General features: G+C 32.9%; 1 protein-coding gene across 2 annotated transcripts; it reads right to left on the minus strand.

The window, feature by feature from the left end:
- Positions 1-1344: 1344 nt before the first annotated feature.
- Positions 1345-15537, minus strand: LOC127708721 (enoyl-CoA delta isomerase 1, mitochondrial-like). Of its 2 annotated transcripts, none has more exons than XM_052213840.1 (8): positions 15482-15537; positions 9786-9887; positions 8820-8947; positions 6870-7016; positions 4591-4686; positions 3797-3816; positions 3122-3300; positions 1345-1559 (listed from the first exon to the last, which is right to left on the minus strand). In XM_052213840.1, exons 1-8 carry the CDS (start codon positions 15483-15485, stop codon positions 1390-1392), a joined length of 846 nt encoding a protein of 281 aa, XP_052069800.1. In that variant the 5' UTR covers positions 15486-15537; the 3' UTR covers positions 1345-1389. The 2 variants fall into 2 exon arrangements, with proteins under 2 accessions (XP_052069800.1, XP_052069801.1); XM_052213841.1 differs by having other exon boundaries at positions 15392-15482.
- Positions 15538-18779: the final 3242 nt, after the last annotated feature.

The raw sequence follows: 18779 nt of genomic DNA on the forward strand, positions 1-18779 counted from the left end.
ATTTGGTTGAGGCAAACTAAAGTTAGAGAACGGAAACCAACTTTGGGACGTACGGACGGATGGACGGACGGACAAGGGTAAAACTTAATGCCCATAAAAATTTGATCGGCACTGATTTTCGAACTCGTCCAAGACATTGCTAATATAAACCTATGATATAAGTTTCATAAAAATCTGGCAAAAATTGTACAAATGAGAGCGCTAACGATGCAATTTTCATTATAATTAATATTTCCAAGGAGCATAACTCTTTTGAAAATAATTCATCGGCACTGATTTTCGAACTCGTCCAAGGCATTTCTTTTATAAATCTATGATATAAGTTTCATAAAATTCTGGCAAGAATTGTACACATGAGAGCGCTAAGGATGCAATTTTCCATAAAATTAATGTTTCCAAGGGGCATAACTCTATTAAAAATAATTGATCAGCACTGATTTTCGAATTCGTCCAAGACAATGTTATTTCAAGTACATCAGATAATAGGTGGCCAGTGCCCATGTGATAACCGATTGCTACATGTGTGTTAAAAAGTTGTATCTTAAAAGACTGTATGTCTTGCAACAAACTATTTTACAGTATATTTTCTTGTGCCAAATTTAAAGAAGAGTTAAGCTCTTATCATTATATATATCTAGTGCCTGACAATTTGAAAATTTTGTCTTCCTGGACAATATTGCTTGCAATGTAAAACAATAATGGCAAGGACAGAGAACTGTCTCACATTTGAAAAACACAAGAGTTTGAGTTTGTAAGTGCATGGGCGTAGCTTGACCACTGAATCTACCAAGGCAGGGGGGCTGGGAGCACAGCCACCCCTCCCCACAGAAGCTATTGATGTTTTGCAAATGAAATAGTATGTTTTATTTTTTATAAATCAGAGGAACAACAGCTGCTCCAATTTATTTCATCATAGTTAGGTTAAAATGCCTCCTTTGGCCAAGTTAGACTCACGATCTATAATACTGTTGGTTTTCTTTAAGTCCCTAATGGTATCATCAGTCCAGTAGTCATGACATGATTTATAACATTTATTTCTTAAATATTTCTTTAATAAACTATTAGAAATTAATGTTCCAATTCTTTCAAAGTTAACCATTATAACGGTATATGGTTTTGCTTTTTTTTTTTTTTTTTTATTTGTTCTCTTTTGATGGAAATTTTGAAAGATTTATTCAAGTTTTGAGAGTTGCTGCCACCTTGCTGATAACCTGGCTCTGCCATTTATTGTACTTGTGGATATTGCTTTTGGTTTTGTTGAAATTTTCTGCATTAGTGGAATATTAACGAAAAATGACAGATGCTTTACCTGTACTCTGAATGGTGTAAAAGAAGAACTACCCGTAGATATAAAAATATAATCTGATTATCAATTGACATCATCATGACCTATTTTGATTTCCTTTTTTTCAATTGTTCTAAATAGAATCCCAATGACTGCTGAACTTTATCCTGTAAACAAAAGTTTACAAAATTTTGAATATCACTATCCTGTTTGCTGCGTAATTTATCTGCTGTTTCTTGTCTCATTAATTGTTTTGATAATGCCCTGGCCATATCTGAAAAAAATCCAAAATGAATTGCTAGATATGGCTTATGACTGAAATCCATTTTATCCAACAGAAATCATCATAATCATCAAATCAAAGTATTGATTGTTGTTTGCTTAATGTCCATTGCAAATATTTCATGTACCGGTATATTCAGTACTAACTTTACAAAGTAAAGGTAACCTAAAAGAATATTACTTCAAAATATATGAAAAAAGTTTAAATTGACTTTTGATTCTTGTAGGAAGATTTCAGGAAAATTTTCAAAAATACATTCATGAAAATAACAGAAGCACCATGAGTGCATAAGCTGAGTTGTGATCTTTATTGATTTGTAAAAAAAAACACAGTTTTTTGTTTCGCCAGCGACAAAAGTTGCAGAATGTGAGACATAAGGATTATAATCTGGCGGCTGCAGCGTAAACTTTTTGTATTAAGCTTTATATTTCAGAGGGTTGAAGACATGGAGTCTTCATACCTTGTATACAGATGCCTAATGTTATAAGATTTCCGTCTGCAATATGTCTGTTGTCCTTGACCTATTTTCATGGTTCAGTAAATGTTTAAAAAAAGTTTGTTTTTTTTTCATGTAAATTTCTCACTTATTATGAGTAATAGGATTACTAGATTTGGTATATTGGTTCATAGCAAGGTCAACATGTCTGTCAGACATGGTTCACCTGACCTCAACCTCATTTCACAGATCAGTGATCAATGTTAAAAGTTTATGTGATTAGGTCCTCTTCTCAAATACTATAACCAATAGGTTGACTATATTTGGTGGATGAAATGATTCAAATTATATCATTCAGAGACAAAAAATTTGCACTTATTTCAGCCTATCAAATCTCTGTTTCAAAATCTATAGGAATATGGGTAATGTTATTGTTCATACCCAAAATGAAAATAAGGTCACATTTTGATTTTCCTTTGTTAGCCAATCACATTGTTTTGGTGAACGATTTTAATAATATTACCTAGATTGCATTTGATTCTGACAATGTGACCTTGACCTAGTGATGTAAAAATTAATAGGAATCTTCTTCATTACAATTGGCACTATCAAATCCAGTTTTGTAAAAGTTAGATATATGGTTCAACAAATATCATTTGGAAATCAAACGTTTTTCAAAATTTCAGTCTATCAAAAGAAGCTGTCAGCTATGACCTTGACCTTTGACCAAGTGACCTCAAAATTAAATGAGGTCTTTCTCTCACAATAGGATATTAACAAACCCAATTTGGTTAATATGTAGTACATGGTTCAATAGATTTAGTCCTAATGTTGCAGAGTGGCCGACATTTATTACTTTATAAGCAGTGGTCAACTTTGTTGAAACTATGATAAAACAGCAGTGATTACTCATTTCTACACTGATCTAAAAATTTATCCTTCATGGTTTTGTCTTCTTTAGATTTATTGTTCAGATCACCACCACTTTTCATGTCTTTATTCCAAGAAAGATTAATCTAATTTTCCCACTGAATCAAATGACCATAACAAATAATTTTATGTATTTGTTTGAATTAACTTGTTTGAATTTTTAAGCAGTGCAATATGATTTCCTTACTTGGTATTTTAACATATTCTAACAACTTCTTTTGAGCAGCTTCCATTATTTGCTCAGAGGGAACAACTTCATCAACCAACCCCTTCTGCAGAGCTTCATCTGTTGAGTATAACTTTCCAAGAGCTAATGCTATTTCTGCTTCTCTGTGTCCTACAGTATTACACATGGCATCTTTAAACCTGTCAATTTATTTATTTAACACTGTATTTATAAACTATCAATGAATCCTGAATATGAAACATTTCATTAAGTAAAACAATGTGAAGAAAAGAAATCACACAAGGCAATAAGCTATTTCAAAATCTGAGGGTCTTGTAAAATAAATAGACTAAAAGCTGTATAAATCAGGCCATTAGTTTTATCACAAAAAATAGAAACACCAAGGGGTAACGAGACTTTATTTTTCAAAAAATGTCTTTGAATATTAGATATTTTAAAGTAAAAAGAAAGACAACTTTTCATTAATGTCATTTGTTCCATTATTTTTATCCGACTTGTTGTTTTACTATGTATGCTACCTGTTAGTAATGTCAGCATGAATGACTACAAATGTAGTCATCGTCTTTTGAAACTGAAATTCAACTTATTTAAAACCAAATTGGGGGAGGGGCACAAGGTCACCTTCAACTTAATATATTATAAATATAATTTTCTTTTATAACTTTGTGTACTCACCAAAATGGAGCAACTATACCCTGAAATGTACAAAAAAATGTCTGAAATTAAGTCATTTCTTGTCTTTAAATAAATACAATTTAGGTAGATTATCTGTAGCCTGCCCTTAATATTATTCAGCAATTTGAATTCATATCATATTCACAAAAAAATACTAAATTCTAGTCTATTTCTTTAATATAATCCCCCATCATCTAACTGATGTTCTGTTTCACTCAAATACTTTTTTAGCAGATACAGCAGCACAAACATTTTGACAGGCAGTGTACTTGATGTCATTGGAATTTGTCTTGCTAAAGAAACATTTAAAACAACATGAACAAAGTCATCAAAAATGATAAATTTTACATATTTCTGATAAAACAATATCCAAGGTTTTACAGACCTAAACTGATCTGGCTATATAATACAGATCTGAGTTTCTTCACTAAATGTGAATAGATGTAGGTTGATAGTCTAGATCATTAATGTAGTAGCTACCATGTTACTCCCACCAACAAGATTTTGGTTATTTTTTCAGATTTTCAATTTTTCCTTCATTAAGGGCATAGCACATCTAAAAAAGGTATATGGGCCATGAATTGTGAATTTGAATTCTTGCTGTCAACCTAATTTGACTAGGGCAGTTTTGGAAAGTTTTCAGGGCCATATAGGCCAAAAATGATTGGCTGTAAAAAAAATCCTGACTCCATGCAGGATCAGGAAAGAACAGATTAAACAAAACAAAAATATATCTGTAGTAATTTTTTTATATCTGATAAAAGAAGCTAATCATCAGCATACATATCTCTTACCAATAAAGTCTCATTAAGGCCAATGGTGTAATTAGGAGCCATTATTCTGTAATCACATGATATAGATATCAAGCATCCACCTGCTGGACTGTGTCCCTAAAAATGATCACATTACATATTGTATAATAAAGAACCTTTGTGAGCAAGCTCACATATCCCACATTGTCACAGGGCAAACAAAATATCACCAGATTACTAAGTTCAAAGACTCATTACTCCTACAAAAGTCAACTGATATGTTCTTATTATCTACAAAGTTTCATGAAATTCTGTAGTGTGGATTCAGAGGAGTTGTGATGACAAACTGTTGCAGTAGTATATTTAGACCAACATTTTAAGTTCAAAGAGGCATAACTCCAAGAAAAAATATTGAATCATAATTTCTTGTCGATATGCACATCTACATAGTATGTTCTAATTATCTACAAATTTCCATGAAATTCTATCATATGGATTCAGAGGAGTTGCGATGACAAACTGTTGCAGTAGTATATATAGGCCAAAATTCCAAGTTCAAAGGGACATAACTCCTAGAAAAAAAAATTGAATCATAACTTTTTGTCGATATGCACATCTACATAGTATGTCCTAATTATCTACAAAGTTCCATGAAATTCTATCATATGGATTCAGAGGAGTTGCGATGACAAACTGTTGCAGTAGTATATATAGGCCAAAATTCCAAGTTCAAAGGGACATAACTCCTAGAAAAAAAAATTGAATCACAATTTCCTGTCAATATGCACATCTACATAGTATGTCCTAATTATCTACAAAGTTTACTGAAATTCTGTTGTGTGGTTTTAGAGGAGTTGCAATGAAAAACTGTTGCAGTAGTACATTTAGGCTGAAATTCTAAGTTCAAAGGGCATAACTGCTAGAAAAAAAGTTGAATCATAATTTCCTGTCGATATGCACATCTGCATAGTATGTCCTTGTTATCTACAAAGTTTCATGAAATTCTGTATTGTTGTTTCAGAGGAATTGCGATGACAAGAACAGGACTGACGGACTGATGGATGGATGGACAGAAGGACGGACGGGTCAAACACATTATTCCCTACAAAACTTCGTTCTGAAGAGTATTATTACACCATAATAACTAAAACTTTTCACTTAAGAACACTACTTTAATATTCATACAGATATAATAAGGAGTTGCAAAAAAAGAAAGTGAAAATATAAAAGTTGGGAAAATATAAGACATCTTTCTTTTTTTTTTTTCTTGATAGTAGGTTTCTCCGCTTTTTGGAGCACAGAAATATCTGTGTAAATAGTGTGCAACAAAATTTAAAAATAGTTTAAACCTTCTTCTGTATGTGGGGGCCAAAGTTTGTATTTTTGAGCTACACTGTAGAATATGGTCCATAAAAGCAAGCAGTTATATACACATAAACCCAACACTGATAATGTACAGCTTTCTTTAATTTAAAAGTCTAATATTGGTCAAAAGTCTATCTATTCTTTACACATTCCTTCACAGTTAAAAAGTCCATTTCTCACAGGATTTAAAACAACTGTTCTAACAACTGTCTTTGTAAGCCTTTCACTAAAAATGTCCTTTGTATACATTCATTCGATATAATGTGATACTACATTTACTTTGAACTCAAAATTTTCCTTAAAATAACTGTTTTAAGATTTATGAGCTTAAGTTAATTTAAATACCATAGGATTTATCTACTTTAATCCACATAACGTCTTTTGTGTTGGAGGAAATAAATTAAAAAGTTTAAATCCATTTTACTGTAAAACTTCTTGTAACAATCATGTTTGAAAGATTACCAGCTAAATTTATATCAAACATTCAGTCATCAAATCATCTATACATCTGTTTGAAAGTTTTGTTTGTACATTGTGTGCTACCATTTACTTTATTATCGCTATTTTACGAATTTTTCCTTTGATCTTGCTGACTGATAATTTCCAGTCTCAGCGGAGTCGAGTGATATGAAAATTATCGCTAGAAACTAAGGGAACATGTGCCGTTGTCAAGGAAATTAACAACGTCTTCATAGGTAAAATAGCGATAAACAGATTATCATTGGTCATCTCAACTCGATTGTACCGGCTCAAGCGAGAAAATCAATCTTGTTGAGATAACCAACGATAATATATAATTACTGCATTATACTTGTACAGTAAGCATTCACTTTTTGTTGTATAAGATGTCTTTCTTTGTTTAATCAAGTCTCTGTTTTCCTGTTTTATTGACTTTTACTCCATGTATTCTTTTATTTACATTCTAATTAGTATATTGTTAATACACTGTGACTTACATTTATTGCTGCAATTGTTGCTAGTGGTGTCACGTAAAGCTGTAGCCACATATCTTGTAATGCCCTCCAGAAACTATGTAGTCTTTCCTCATTAGGTTGGTACATTTCCAATATATCAATGCCAGCAGAAAATATTTTTGGTACATCCTGAAGAAAAATGTAAAAATATATGATACTCTCATCTTATTTTGCATTCTTACATGATGAAATTTTCTCAGTAATCTGCCATGTTAATTTACCACTTCAGACTATGGATAATTTCATAGCTAGAACAACAAAATAAAATAAAGGTTAAACCAATGGTAGAATATCCAGTGCTCAGGATATCATTAACTTATCAAAATGTTTTAGTGTATACTTCAGAAAATATGCTTGAAATTTGGCAATGTGAATTATTACACCATTAACATAATCTCTTAGCTTATTATTGTGAATTATACATGTTTTGAAAAGAAAATCAGAACATGCATTTTACTATAAAATAAACAGAACTGATCAATCCTTTCCCTTTGTATTTCTTGTCAGATCTAAGTCAACGATGGAATTGGTTGACACTTGACATATACATCTATGACATGTATCTCTAGGACATCACAACATTATAACCATAATTCTATTTCCAAATGAAGGAATAAATGATTGCAGAAGCAAACACTGATTTTTTTCAACATTTCGTCATGCCAGGGCCTTTATATCTTTCTATACGGTATGGATTTTGATCATTGATAAAAGCTGCCCTATAGTTGTTTCAATCGTCATATTGTCATATATATAAACAATATTAGAAATTTAAACTGTGCAATATTGATCACTAATGATGCCCTCGCTATAAGAATTTGGTAAACAGTAGGTTGATGAGAACTGGAAACGAAAATGAATCAAACAGTAAAGCATGAGCATATTCACACATGGCTTGATACTAAATTTCAGGGTACCCAGCTTACAGATTGGTAGTTCCTGAGAAAAATGTGATGAACATTTCATACATGGGCATTATTTGTAAGAATATATAAATAACCAATTTTAAACATAGTCAAATCTAATAGGTAAATTAAATAAAATGCTCCGCTGGGGCGCAGTTTGATACGACCGCAGAGGTCGAACCCTGAACAGTTGGGGCAAGTATGGACACAACATTCAAGCTTGATACAGCACTGAATTTGGATTGTAATTAAATATTTGACACAGCATAGGTTTCTGACACAGAATGAAAGTGGTCTAAGAACTTAAAAAATTTTAATTTACCTATTCAAACCATATCATTATTATTTGCTTTTATATATAAATCAGAAATAACCAATTTAAAATGGAAAATTTTTTAGAAAAAAAAGGAAAAAAATATCCCTCCCCCAAATTTTTTGAACCTCCTTATGATTCATCACCCCCAAATCAATCCCAGCTATCCATTTGTGGTATGGTACCTTGCAGTACAATTTCAGAGAGATCCATACACTTAAACAAGTTATTGTCTGGAAACTAGAAAAATGCTTGTTTTATGGCCCCTTTTTGGCCCCAAATTCCTAAACGTTTAGGGCAATTACCCCCAAACTCAAACCCAGCTTTCCCTTTGTGATATGGAACCTTGCAGTACAATTTCATAAAGATCCATATTTTTTTGCGGTCAAATTACATAATCGCTAGTCTTACCTTACCACAAACTTACCTTACCCTAAATTTAACATAAATCAGTGAACCATGCAAATGAGGTTAATATCAGGTAAATAATGTTAGATGAACATGCATCTACACTCAACAATACATATAAACCATACATAGTTTAGAATTTTCTGTTTATGACAGAGTGGTTCGTCAAATCAGCAAATTGGTAAAGTAGGCAAATTTAGCATTTTTTTCTTCTCTTCTAGATTAGTTCATGGGAGGTGCAATGATTTACTGGCATTTCCACATGTATATAAGTTTTTGACAAAGAATTTTAAATACATTGCTTACAGAAGTTAACACCAAGCCTTTACATTTCTTGTTTTGTTCTAATGTGACTATGGTACTTCTGATATCCTGAAGGAACTCAAGGTTCAAACTGTTCACTGGTTTTCTTTTCATTTTCAATAAAGCTATACCTGGAATAATAACACATAAAATGTTACACACAGTTGCTATCTTTATTATATAATGATTTCCCAGTTCAATATATGTATATATATTTATATATGTATTCGTAGACGTCACATACCATTTATGCAATGACATAATAGAACAATGACAAAAAAAAACATATGCTGTTTTAACAAATTATAATAATCTCAGTTTTCAGAAAGATCAATTCATAGTTTATATTTTCTTTGTATGTTTATATGCTTGTATGAATATTGTTAGTGTTTCATAAGCCTCTAAAGGCTGGCTGATATTATAATCTTTTGCTGAATTGAATTGTAATTGTGATGTTATATTATGTATATTGTATCAGGATGCACTTTAAATAAAATAAATCTAAAAAATCTATATATACACCATTAAGTTCTATTTTATTTCAGCACATACTTTATATTACTGATAAGTATTCCATTGAAAAATATCTTTTTAAAAATGTATGTGAGAGATTTCTTGGTCAACACTATATTTGCACTCATCTATCCATAATTTTTAGATTCTACAGAAAATTAAATAAAAATAGCATGTATTCATGTTATGGAAGCCATCACTGATTTTATGTTTACGCATTCATTAAGGGAATTCCAGATAAATCCTAAAATTATTTCTCATCAAAACTAGGAAAACATGACTAATTTACTCTGTAATGCAATTTTATCATTTTTATTTTTTTTTCATACCCCTGCCAGACCCTCACAATTTACTCTTCCATTTCACAGCACTTTTAAAAATTCTTTCTAAGCCTCCTTCTCTTTTTGCTTAAAATAAATTGGCTGCTCTCTTACAAGAAAAGTTTATATTTTATACCTGTCTGTTCATCTACAGAAACATCTAATGTTGAAGACATCAACCTTTGCCCATACTGCCATGTTGTCTTCCTAGGTATGAATCTTCTTAATATTGATGAGGCTGAAATAAGAAAATTGCATTATTTCAATATAAGACAACTTTACATATACTTGAAAAAAAACCCAAATCAAAGAAAGAGAGCATTGAAGTGACAGATGCAGGGTAATATCAACAGACGATCAAAGCATTGAAGTGACAGATACAGGGTAATATCAACAGACTATCAAAGCATTGAAGTGACAGATGCAGGGTAATATCAACAGACTATCAAAGAATTGAAGTGACAGATGCAGGGTAATATCAACAGACTATCAAAGCATTGAAGTGACAGATGCAGGGTAATATCAACAGACTATCAATAAAATGCTTCGCTGAGCGCAGCCTGATACGACCGCAGAGGTCTAACCCTGAACAGTTGGGGCAAGTTTGGACAGAACATTCAAGCTTGATACTGTCTGAATTTGGATTGTGATCAAATTTTTGACATAATATAGGTTTCTGACACAAAATAAATGTGGTCAAAGATCTTAAAAATTTGAAATCGGCACATTTAATTGTAATGGTCTGATATCCAAAATCTAACAACATGGTTCGATTCAGCATATAAAAAAACACCAAAAATTTAATTTTAGTTGAAATCAAACAAAGTTTAATTTTGGACCCTTCAAACCTTAATATAGACTTATTTGAAAACAGGGCCCAAAATAAAAAAATTAAATGCACAATAAGATTCAGCATATCATACAGCTATTGCGCAATACTGTGCAATTGAAGATTTCTTGCTATTGCCCAATACTGTGCTATTGAAGATTTCTTGTTATTGCACAATACTGTGCAATTGAAGATTTCTTGCTATTGCCCAATACTGTGCTATTGTACAATACTGTGCTATTGCGCAGTACTGTGCAATTGAAGATTTCTTGCTATTGCGCAATACTGTGCTGTTGCGCAATACTATGCTATTGTGCAATACTGTGCAATTGAAGATTTCTTGCTATTGTGCAATACTGTGCAACAGACTATTTTCATATTACCGACTTTTGACTCCGGATTATATAATTTTTCGACAGGTTACCTTTTCTGTGGTTAGACATCCTGGTACTCTTTCAAGTAAGAGCAACCAAAAGAAGAAATATCAAACACATAATCCGTGCAATTTGAGGGGAAGTTTTCTGTTTTCTGATTGAATCGATGAAAAGCTTGATTTTACTTTTTTACGTTGTTCTTACTTGACCGAGTACCAGGATGTCTTACCACAGAATAGGTAACCTGTCGAAAAAATATAAACTCCGGAGTCAAAAGTAATTAATATGAAAAAGGTCTATTGAAGATTTCAAAAATTTTGAAGAAAAAAAATCCCCCCTGAACTTTTTGACAACCCCCACCCCCCCTTGGAGTAATTACCCCTAAACTCAATCCCAGCCTTCCCTTTGTGGTATGGAACCTTGTAGTACAATTTTAGAGAGATCCATACACTTAAACAGAAGTTATTGTCTGGAAACTAGAAAAATGCTTGTTTTTGGCCCCTTTTTTGCTCCTAATCCCTGAACGTTTGGGGCAATTACCCCCAAAATCAATCCCAACCTTCCTTTTGTGGTATTGAACCTTCTGGTCAAATTTCATAGAGATCCATTCACTTAAACTAAAGTTACTGTCTGGAAACCAAATGTGTCTTCGGACAACTACGCCTACATCATAGCATTATACCACGCAAAAAATTTTTTGCGGTCGTATAAAAAGGGCATAGAAATCTAGCACTATCATAAGTTGCCCAATAAACTTGTAAAATACAAAAACAATACAATAAGTTAATTGAGTATAACTAATCAAGCTTTGAAATTTTGTCACATCAATGAATTTTTACTGCATTTAATGTACACTGTGCAATTAGCCTATATACATATAATACATATTGGAGGTAATAAGAGATGACCCAAAAACATTTGTCAATTAAAATCACAAAGTGTATGTTGCCACTTGACATTTGTCATCAATGACAACAATTCTGCTAATTTAAATGTACAGAAATATAACCATGATAACCTTCCATTTTTCATCAAAATATTTATAATGGGATCTAGCATGTTTAAGTAGTCAGATAAAAGTTTATTATATAATATTTGTTCGTAAAATGGTCATGACAGTGTGTTTTGTTAAAACCTTCATAAATAAGTTAACTCAAAATTTCAGGATTAAAACCTGAAGATTTGATAGCTTTTCATAGTACATGTACAAATGTACATTTGTGTTAATTTCTTTGCACTTCATTATGGTGTCTCCCAATACAATAGGCCCAGGAAATTTTAGTCTTTTTTTTATTTCAAGAGTTTACCATTCCATACATAAAATTTTGCAGGAAAATATATCAAATAATTTAAGCTTAACTAAATGTAAGAAAATGTGTAAAGCTACTCTTTACAGTTAACATAGCCATTTTGACTGGACTCCTCTGTTTTTTTTTTCTATTTAAATAGAAAACATATTGAATGTATGCATCCTCTGCTAATGTGTACCTTCATTGTTATGAGTAGTAAATTCTACTCACTCTGTTTTGTTGTACCTTTTATTACTTGATTTGAGTTTGTTTGAGTTAGAAGTTAATTTCAAAGCCCTCCATTTATCTATTTGTATGTGTTTTTTATGCCCCACATACAGTAGTAGAGGGCCATTATGTTTTTCGGTCTGTGCGTCCGTTCGTTCGTCCATTCATTCGTCTGTCTGTCCCGCTTCAGGTTAAAGTTTTTGATGAAGTTGAAGTCCAATCAACTTGAAACTTAGTACACATGTTCTCTATGATATGATCTTTCTAATTTTAATGCCAAATTAGAGTTTTGACCCCAATTTCACGGTCCACTGAACATAGAAAATGATAGTGCGAGTGGGGCATCCGTGTACTATGGACACATTCTTGTTTGTATTATATTATATATAAGTATATGTAAGTATACCAAGTTGCAAAAATTCAGTTTTCACTGGTTAACACATTTTATCTTCTTTATTTGGAAGCCACATTATTTCACAAAACCATACAAAATTATTACTTAGTCCTACTAAATGCTAGTAAAATAAATTAAAAAAAAAGAAAGAAACCAGCATTCTATTTTTGCATCTTTTATACAGGCTGATATCCAGTTGGGAACTCTTTATTAGAGAAGGTAAAAAAGGCCAAGTTGGTATATTCAATGATTTGTATAGTATCTTACTATACAAATCCTTGGTATATTTGAATTGTTTATACCTGTTTCTATGGGCTTTAAAAGTTTAATGTAGGTGCATAATTTATGATTTTATGCATCTGATATACATGTTTTTACTTCAGTTATAGTATTGAGCTTTGAGGTATTTGTTCAGATTAAAGGCAAATTTTCAAAAAAGTTGATTGTGGTAGGTGCAAATACATGTGGATCTTTTTTTGTGCATAAGCATAAATTCTATAAAACTCGCCCCACTTTCTACCAACTCTCCCCAGTCTTGTTTACCAACTTGGCAAGTTGCCCCACTTATGATAAAGGGTAAAAAAAATCACGTTGAATTAAGTCCTGCCAACTCGCCACACTTATGGAAAAGAGCAAATTCCCAATGAATAAAGGTCTGCCAAATCGCCCCACTATTGAAAATTTGTAAAATCCTGATGAATTTAATCCTGCCAACTCGCCCCACTTATGAAAAAGAGTTTAATCCTGATGGATTCAGTCCTACCAACTCGCCCCACTTATGAAAAGGAGTTTAATCCCATTTATGAAAATAAACCCACTTATAAAAATAGTAAAATCCAGATGAATTTAGTCCTGCCAACCTGGGCTTCAAAAAAATATTTGAGCCAGACCGACATTTTTTTCAATCCTATTTTCTATCCCTTTAGACAGGTTCCCCCATAACAAAAGATGGACATAACCATATGATAAAGCCATTAAACTATTAAAGGACGATAAACTTCATAGACTTCATACTTTTTCAGTTTTTATATAAATTCCATGTTTGACATTAACAATTACATTGATAGTGCATGGTTCCAATTGGCATATATCCGCAGACTTAACAAAGTGTATTAGTCAGTCGAGGACCAGCTTAGTTATTTGATAAACATGTTTTCCAATACCGGATATTTACACGGCGACGATAGAATGTGGAACAGAGGCGGTTGTGCAAAATCTGTGTATTTTTATCTAGCATTATTGAGTTTAAGCAGTTCATTCAACGTTATTTTTTGAGGAAAATACTTGAGATGAATGTAAGATAATGGTATAAATAACATTTTTATCGTTTTAGATGAATTAGGATGCATTATTAATAATATATATCACACATGTGCACATGCGCACACTTGTAATACATGTATTTCAATCGACGTGGTTCTGTCTGTTAAACTTTTTTACCACCTTTGTAAATCTTATCGTTTTAAATATGTTTTCCTGAAAGTCTAAATCTGTTTTGCTAAAAAGTGGTTAGATTTAATAAACCAGGAATGTTTTTATTTTTTTAGAAAAAAATTAATTTCAAAAAGATGGTACAAATAGTTTACCTGACACAGGTGATCACAGGTGAATCTCACCTGTTAAACACTTAATTAACCTTGATTGTAATGAGTAGGGCTTGTTTATAGAGAACTGTCACTTTTATGACTGGGAATGTGTGGCTGTTTAGGGCACAAGGTCATGTCAAAATGGTTGATTTTTCTGAATTACATGAACATTGAAATGACAAACCCAAGTAGGATGTCTGAATCATGCTTGGCCCAGCTGGACAATGTCCGATAAATTTATATTTGTCCGACAAATATGACTGTTTTGGAAGTCTTGCTGCCAACTCGCCCCACTTATGAAAAAGGGTAAAATTCCGATGAATTTAGTCCTGCTAACTCGCCCCACTTATGAAAGATAGTTTAATCTACACAATCTCCCCAACTGTACTGCTAAAATAACAATAGAAAAAAAACCACTTGTAATACCAATAAAAAAAAAACTAATATATGATTCTGCATAAGTGGGGCGAGTTGGTAGGACTGAATTCATCGGGATTAAACTCTTTTTCATAAGTGGTGAGAGTTGGCAGGACTAAAATTAAATTCATCTGGATTTTACAATTTTTCATAAGTGGGGGGAGTTGGCAGACCTTTATTAATCAGGATAATATTATTCTTTTTTATACGTGGCGAGTTGGCAGGACTAAATTCAACGTAATTTTACCCTTTGGCTTTTTCATGTGGGGCAAGTTGGTAGAAAGTGGGGCGAGTTGGTGAAAAAATGGGGCGATTTGGCAATGGGGCCAGTTGTCATGAATTCAAAAAAAAGTGCAAGGAGTCAAAAATTCATAAGGAAAACATAGTAAGTTTAGGAAAAAAAGTATGTTTGGGTGTTTTGTTTACCTCACAGTATGTGTTCACTAATGGTAAAAATGATTTGTGCATAATCCGTCGGATCAAGGATTTGTATATCACTATACAAATCCTTGGTCGGATTCACGTTTTCTTATCAAATGTCATTAGGTCATATGAGTATGACTTTAGTATATGCGAGTAAATCAAAGACATATACAGCTTATGTTACTGTCTCATTGAAGTTTACCAGGTATCTTTCTTTATTCGTGTTGAAGCCTTTAAAGCATAGTTGCAACCAAAAAAGGATTTCCAAAGTGCAATGTTAGGAGATTCTCACCCATTATTTATTTTTTAAGTCTGGTACCTCCTAAGAAAGGTTCCAGTAGAAGTGTGTTATAATATATTTCTCGGTGTTGGAATTGTTCATATTTTCCGGGTCATTGCAATTTAACTGGCATACCAAGTAGAATGATAGCTAAGCTGAGGCTCCGCATGTGGCCTGTTCCAAAGCAAGTTTCTTATCACATTAATTTTGCTATCATTTGCTCATTGATTATAAATTTCCAAACTACACCTTTGTCCAAACACTTTTCAGAAATTAAAATTGTTGTATAAGTTAGGTTCTAGTCGGCCTGATTATGCCCTGAATGATATTTGTCACTGGACACTTTAAAGCATTAATTAAAAAATCGTAATTGATGTCGCAGTATATCATTACAATGTCGATGCGAATAAAGAATATTATTTTGCCACGATAAGGCCTATGCATCATCTTCGGCCGGTTCATATTAAAGAGAGGTGAAAGATACCGGAGCACCTGAGATAATCGATCCTAGTTTTTGGTGGGGTTCTTGTTGCTCAGTCTTTGGTTTTATATGTTGTGTACTGTTGTGTGTCTGTTTGTCTTTTTTTATTAAGCCATGGCGTTGTCCGTTTATTTTCGACTTATGAGTTTGAATGACCTTTTGGTATCCGGGCTTCTCCTCTCTTATACCAAAGTGATATTCTAACTCATAAGTCGAAAACAAACTGGCATTGTCATGGCAAAACACGAAAAACGACGAAAAAACAAACAACAGAAAAAAAACACAACATAGAAAACTAAAGACTGAACAACACGAACCCCAACAAAATGAAACAGGCCGAGGTGCTCCGGAAGGGTAAGCAGATACTTCTCAACATGTGACACCCGCCGTGTTGTTCATGTAAGTACAAACCCGGTGATAGGTCTAATTCGGTAGGTCCCATTCGAGGAAAAGAGGACAGGATTGTGGTTACAATTGGAACATATTCGTCGTCAGTCTGCCAGTGAAACAGATATTCAAAAACGGTCAACCAACTCGTGATGGCATCCGTAAAATTTTCGAAGTGATATTTCAACTTCACCACTTGGAACTCTTGGTTCCATAGCTTTATTATCAGCAGCAACCCTCTGTCAATGAAATCATGATACTAACCCTAACCCTATATGATACGAAATACAAGCTCTGAGACATCGTATCAACTAGGAGGTATATATTCCATATGCACACTGAGTACTGCTGGAATGTTGTGATAATATATTTTTCGAATTTTTATTTCTCATATCTTATTTAACCAACTTGAAACTATGAGTAAAATTACCGGTTAGATATTTCAATTTCGACCACTTTTATGTCACCGCAAGTGACTTTTCGGTCCCAGAGTGTCCAGAATATGGACTTGTCCAATTTTGTGTCGAGAGACTTTTAATACATTGTATTATATGACTGTCTGTGGTGTGTCTATTAGATTGGCGTGACCTTGGTCTCAAAATAACAAGGAGTCTTTTTCACTTTATCTACCAAAGATAAATCATGGCAAATCGTTGTCACCTTAAATGATTAACATTATTCCTGGTTTCTCTCAGTACAAAAAAGGGCCATTTAATTGATGCTCGTGTGTACTGAATCACCAAGGCTGTTATATAACCATTGATTTATCAAAATATCTTTTTTCTGATTCCTTACGATACACTCTTCGCTAGCCAAAAGTTACGACCAAGCCCGTCCAGATTGTAATCTTTGGATAACGAAGATGTTACTATGTGCATACCTGGCATCCTGGACCAACCTTTTCTTCGAGTCAAACGGTGAACCACGCCCAGGATCCTAACGGACCTATGTTACAATATATAGAGTTCAATTAAAACATTCAAATCAAAGTATAACACCCCCGCCCTAAATATCTATACAAAAAATGTTTAAACCCAATTATAGCATGAAATAACTGACTATTTTATAGGTAATTAGATCATGGTAAATCAAAGTGGCATAACGACACACATCAAATTGCATCGCCTCCATTTTTTTAATCTTTGGCTTGGCATTCGTGTACAGAAAAAAAACAGGTACTTGGCAAAAATACAAGAAAGAGCGTTAAAATTCGTCAACTATATATCATCCAACATTTACTTGATTGTTGAACCCAAAGGTTTCAACTCTACAAGTCAGACGGTTAGGGGAAATGGCTCATATTTTTGAATAACTTGACTTCTTTTTTTTTTTTTACATATGTACTCTTGTGGCGTTGTACATGATTATCATTTTGCATGCTTAAGGTAATATGCTTTGTGTGTTGTTATGTCTTAATATCTATGTTTACTATGATGTCTATATCTTATGTTTTATTTTTGTCAATTTCAGTTTAAAAGTTCAATCATTACAATACGTAAATGATGTCCGCCGTGCGTGACTAGAATATAATAGAAAAACAAAGGATATGAGGTATCCATCCATGACACAAAATCAGTACATGTACAACAAAAAACACACAAAAAACAAGGGAACAGAGCTTTTATTGCTGTTCTTCAACTCAAAGTCACAGTCACGAAGCCTTCAACGTGGAGCCTCAAACTATCATCTCACTGCAAGCTTAAGCGGCCCGTATCACCGAAGTTTGAGCGGAATTCTTTACAAAAATAATTTGGATAGATTTTGTAAGCTGTAACACCACCAAATCAAAAAGAATACTGGAAAGAAGTACAGATTTAAAACAAAATAGTTCCTACACATAGGTGTAAATATAAAACTATGTAGAATATATTTTAGTAATTAAGATATCAGATGAAAGGTGAAGGACTGGTGATCCTTGTAGAACACATATTGACTGATAATTTTGAATAATACAAAAATGTATGAATGAATTCTAAAATATGAGGGCATATATTGCCTTTTTCTCCGATATGGGTTGTGAGGTCGAATCCCGTACGGGGCAGTTGTACTCGACTCCAATCTTAATTGACTAGGACTGTCAGTTTTCCTACAGAAGGTCGGTGGTTCTCTCCGGCATCCTCCACCAATTAAAACTGACCGCCACGAAATAGCACAATAGTGTTGAAAGTGGTGTTAAACACCAATCAATCAATCTCAGATATACCTTGAAGTACATGGTTTGGTGTCTCCAAAATTCCGGTAACCAGTAAGGTCTGATGTTATATATGTATCATATACAAACTGAACTAATTAATGTATTCAGTATATATACATTTAAAAAAAATCTCGCCTTGCTAACTGATCTTTAAATAAAGCTTTTGTATTTGTATTGTATTTGTATTTTTTTGTATCATATTCACCCACAACACAGGTTAGCCTCTTGATACACTGGTTTCCGATTTT

This window comes from Mytilus californianus, unplaced genomic scaffold (assembly GCF_021869535.1).
Source record: "Mytilus californianus isolate M0D057914Y unplaced genomic scaffold, xbMytCali1.0.p SCAF_7, whole genome shotgun sequence".
NCBI classification, from domain to species: domain Eukaryota; kingdom Metazoa; phylum Mollusca; class Bivalvia; order Mytilida; family Mytilidae; genus Mytilus; species Mytilus californianus.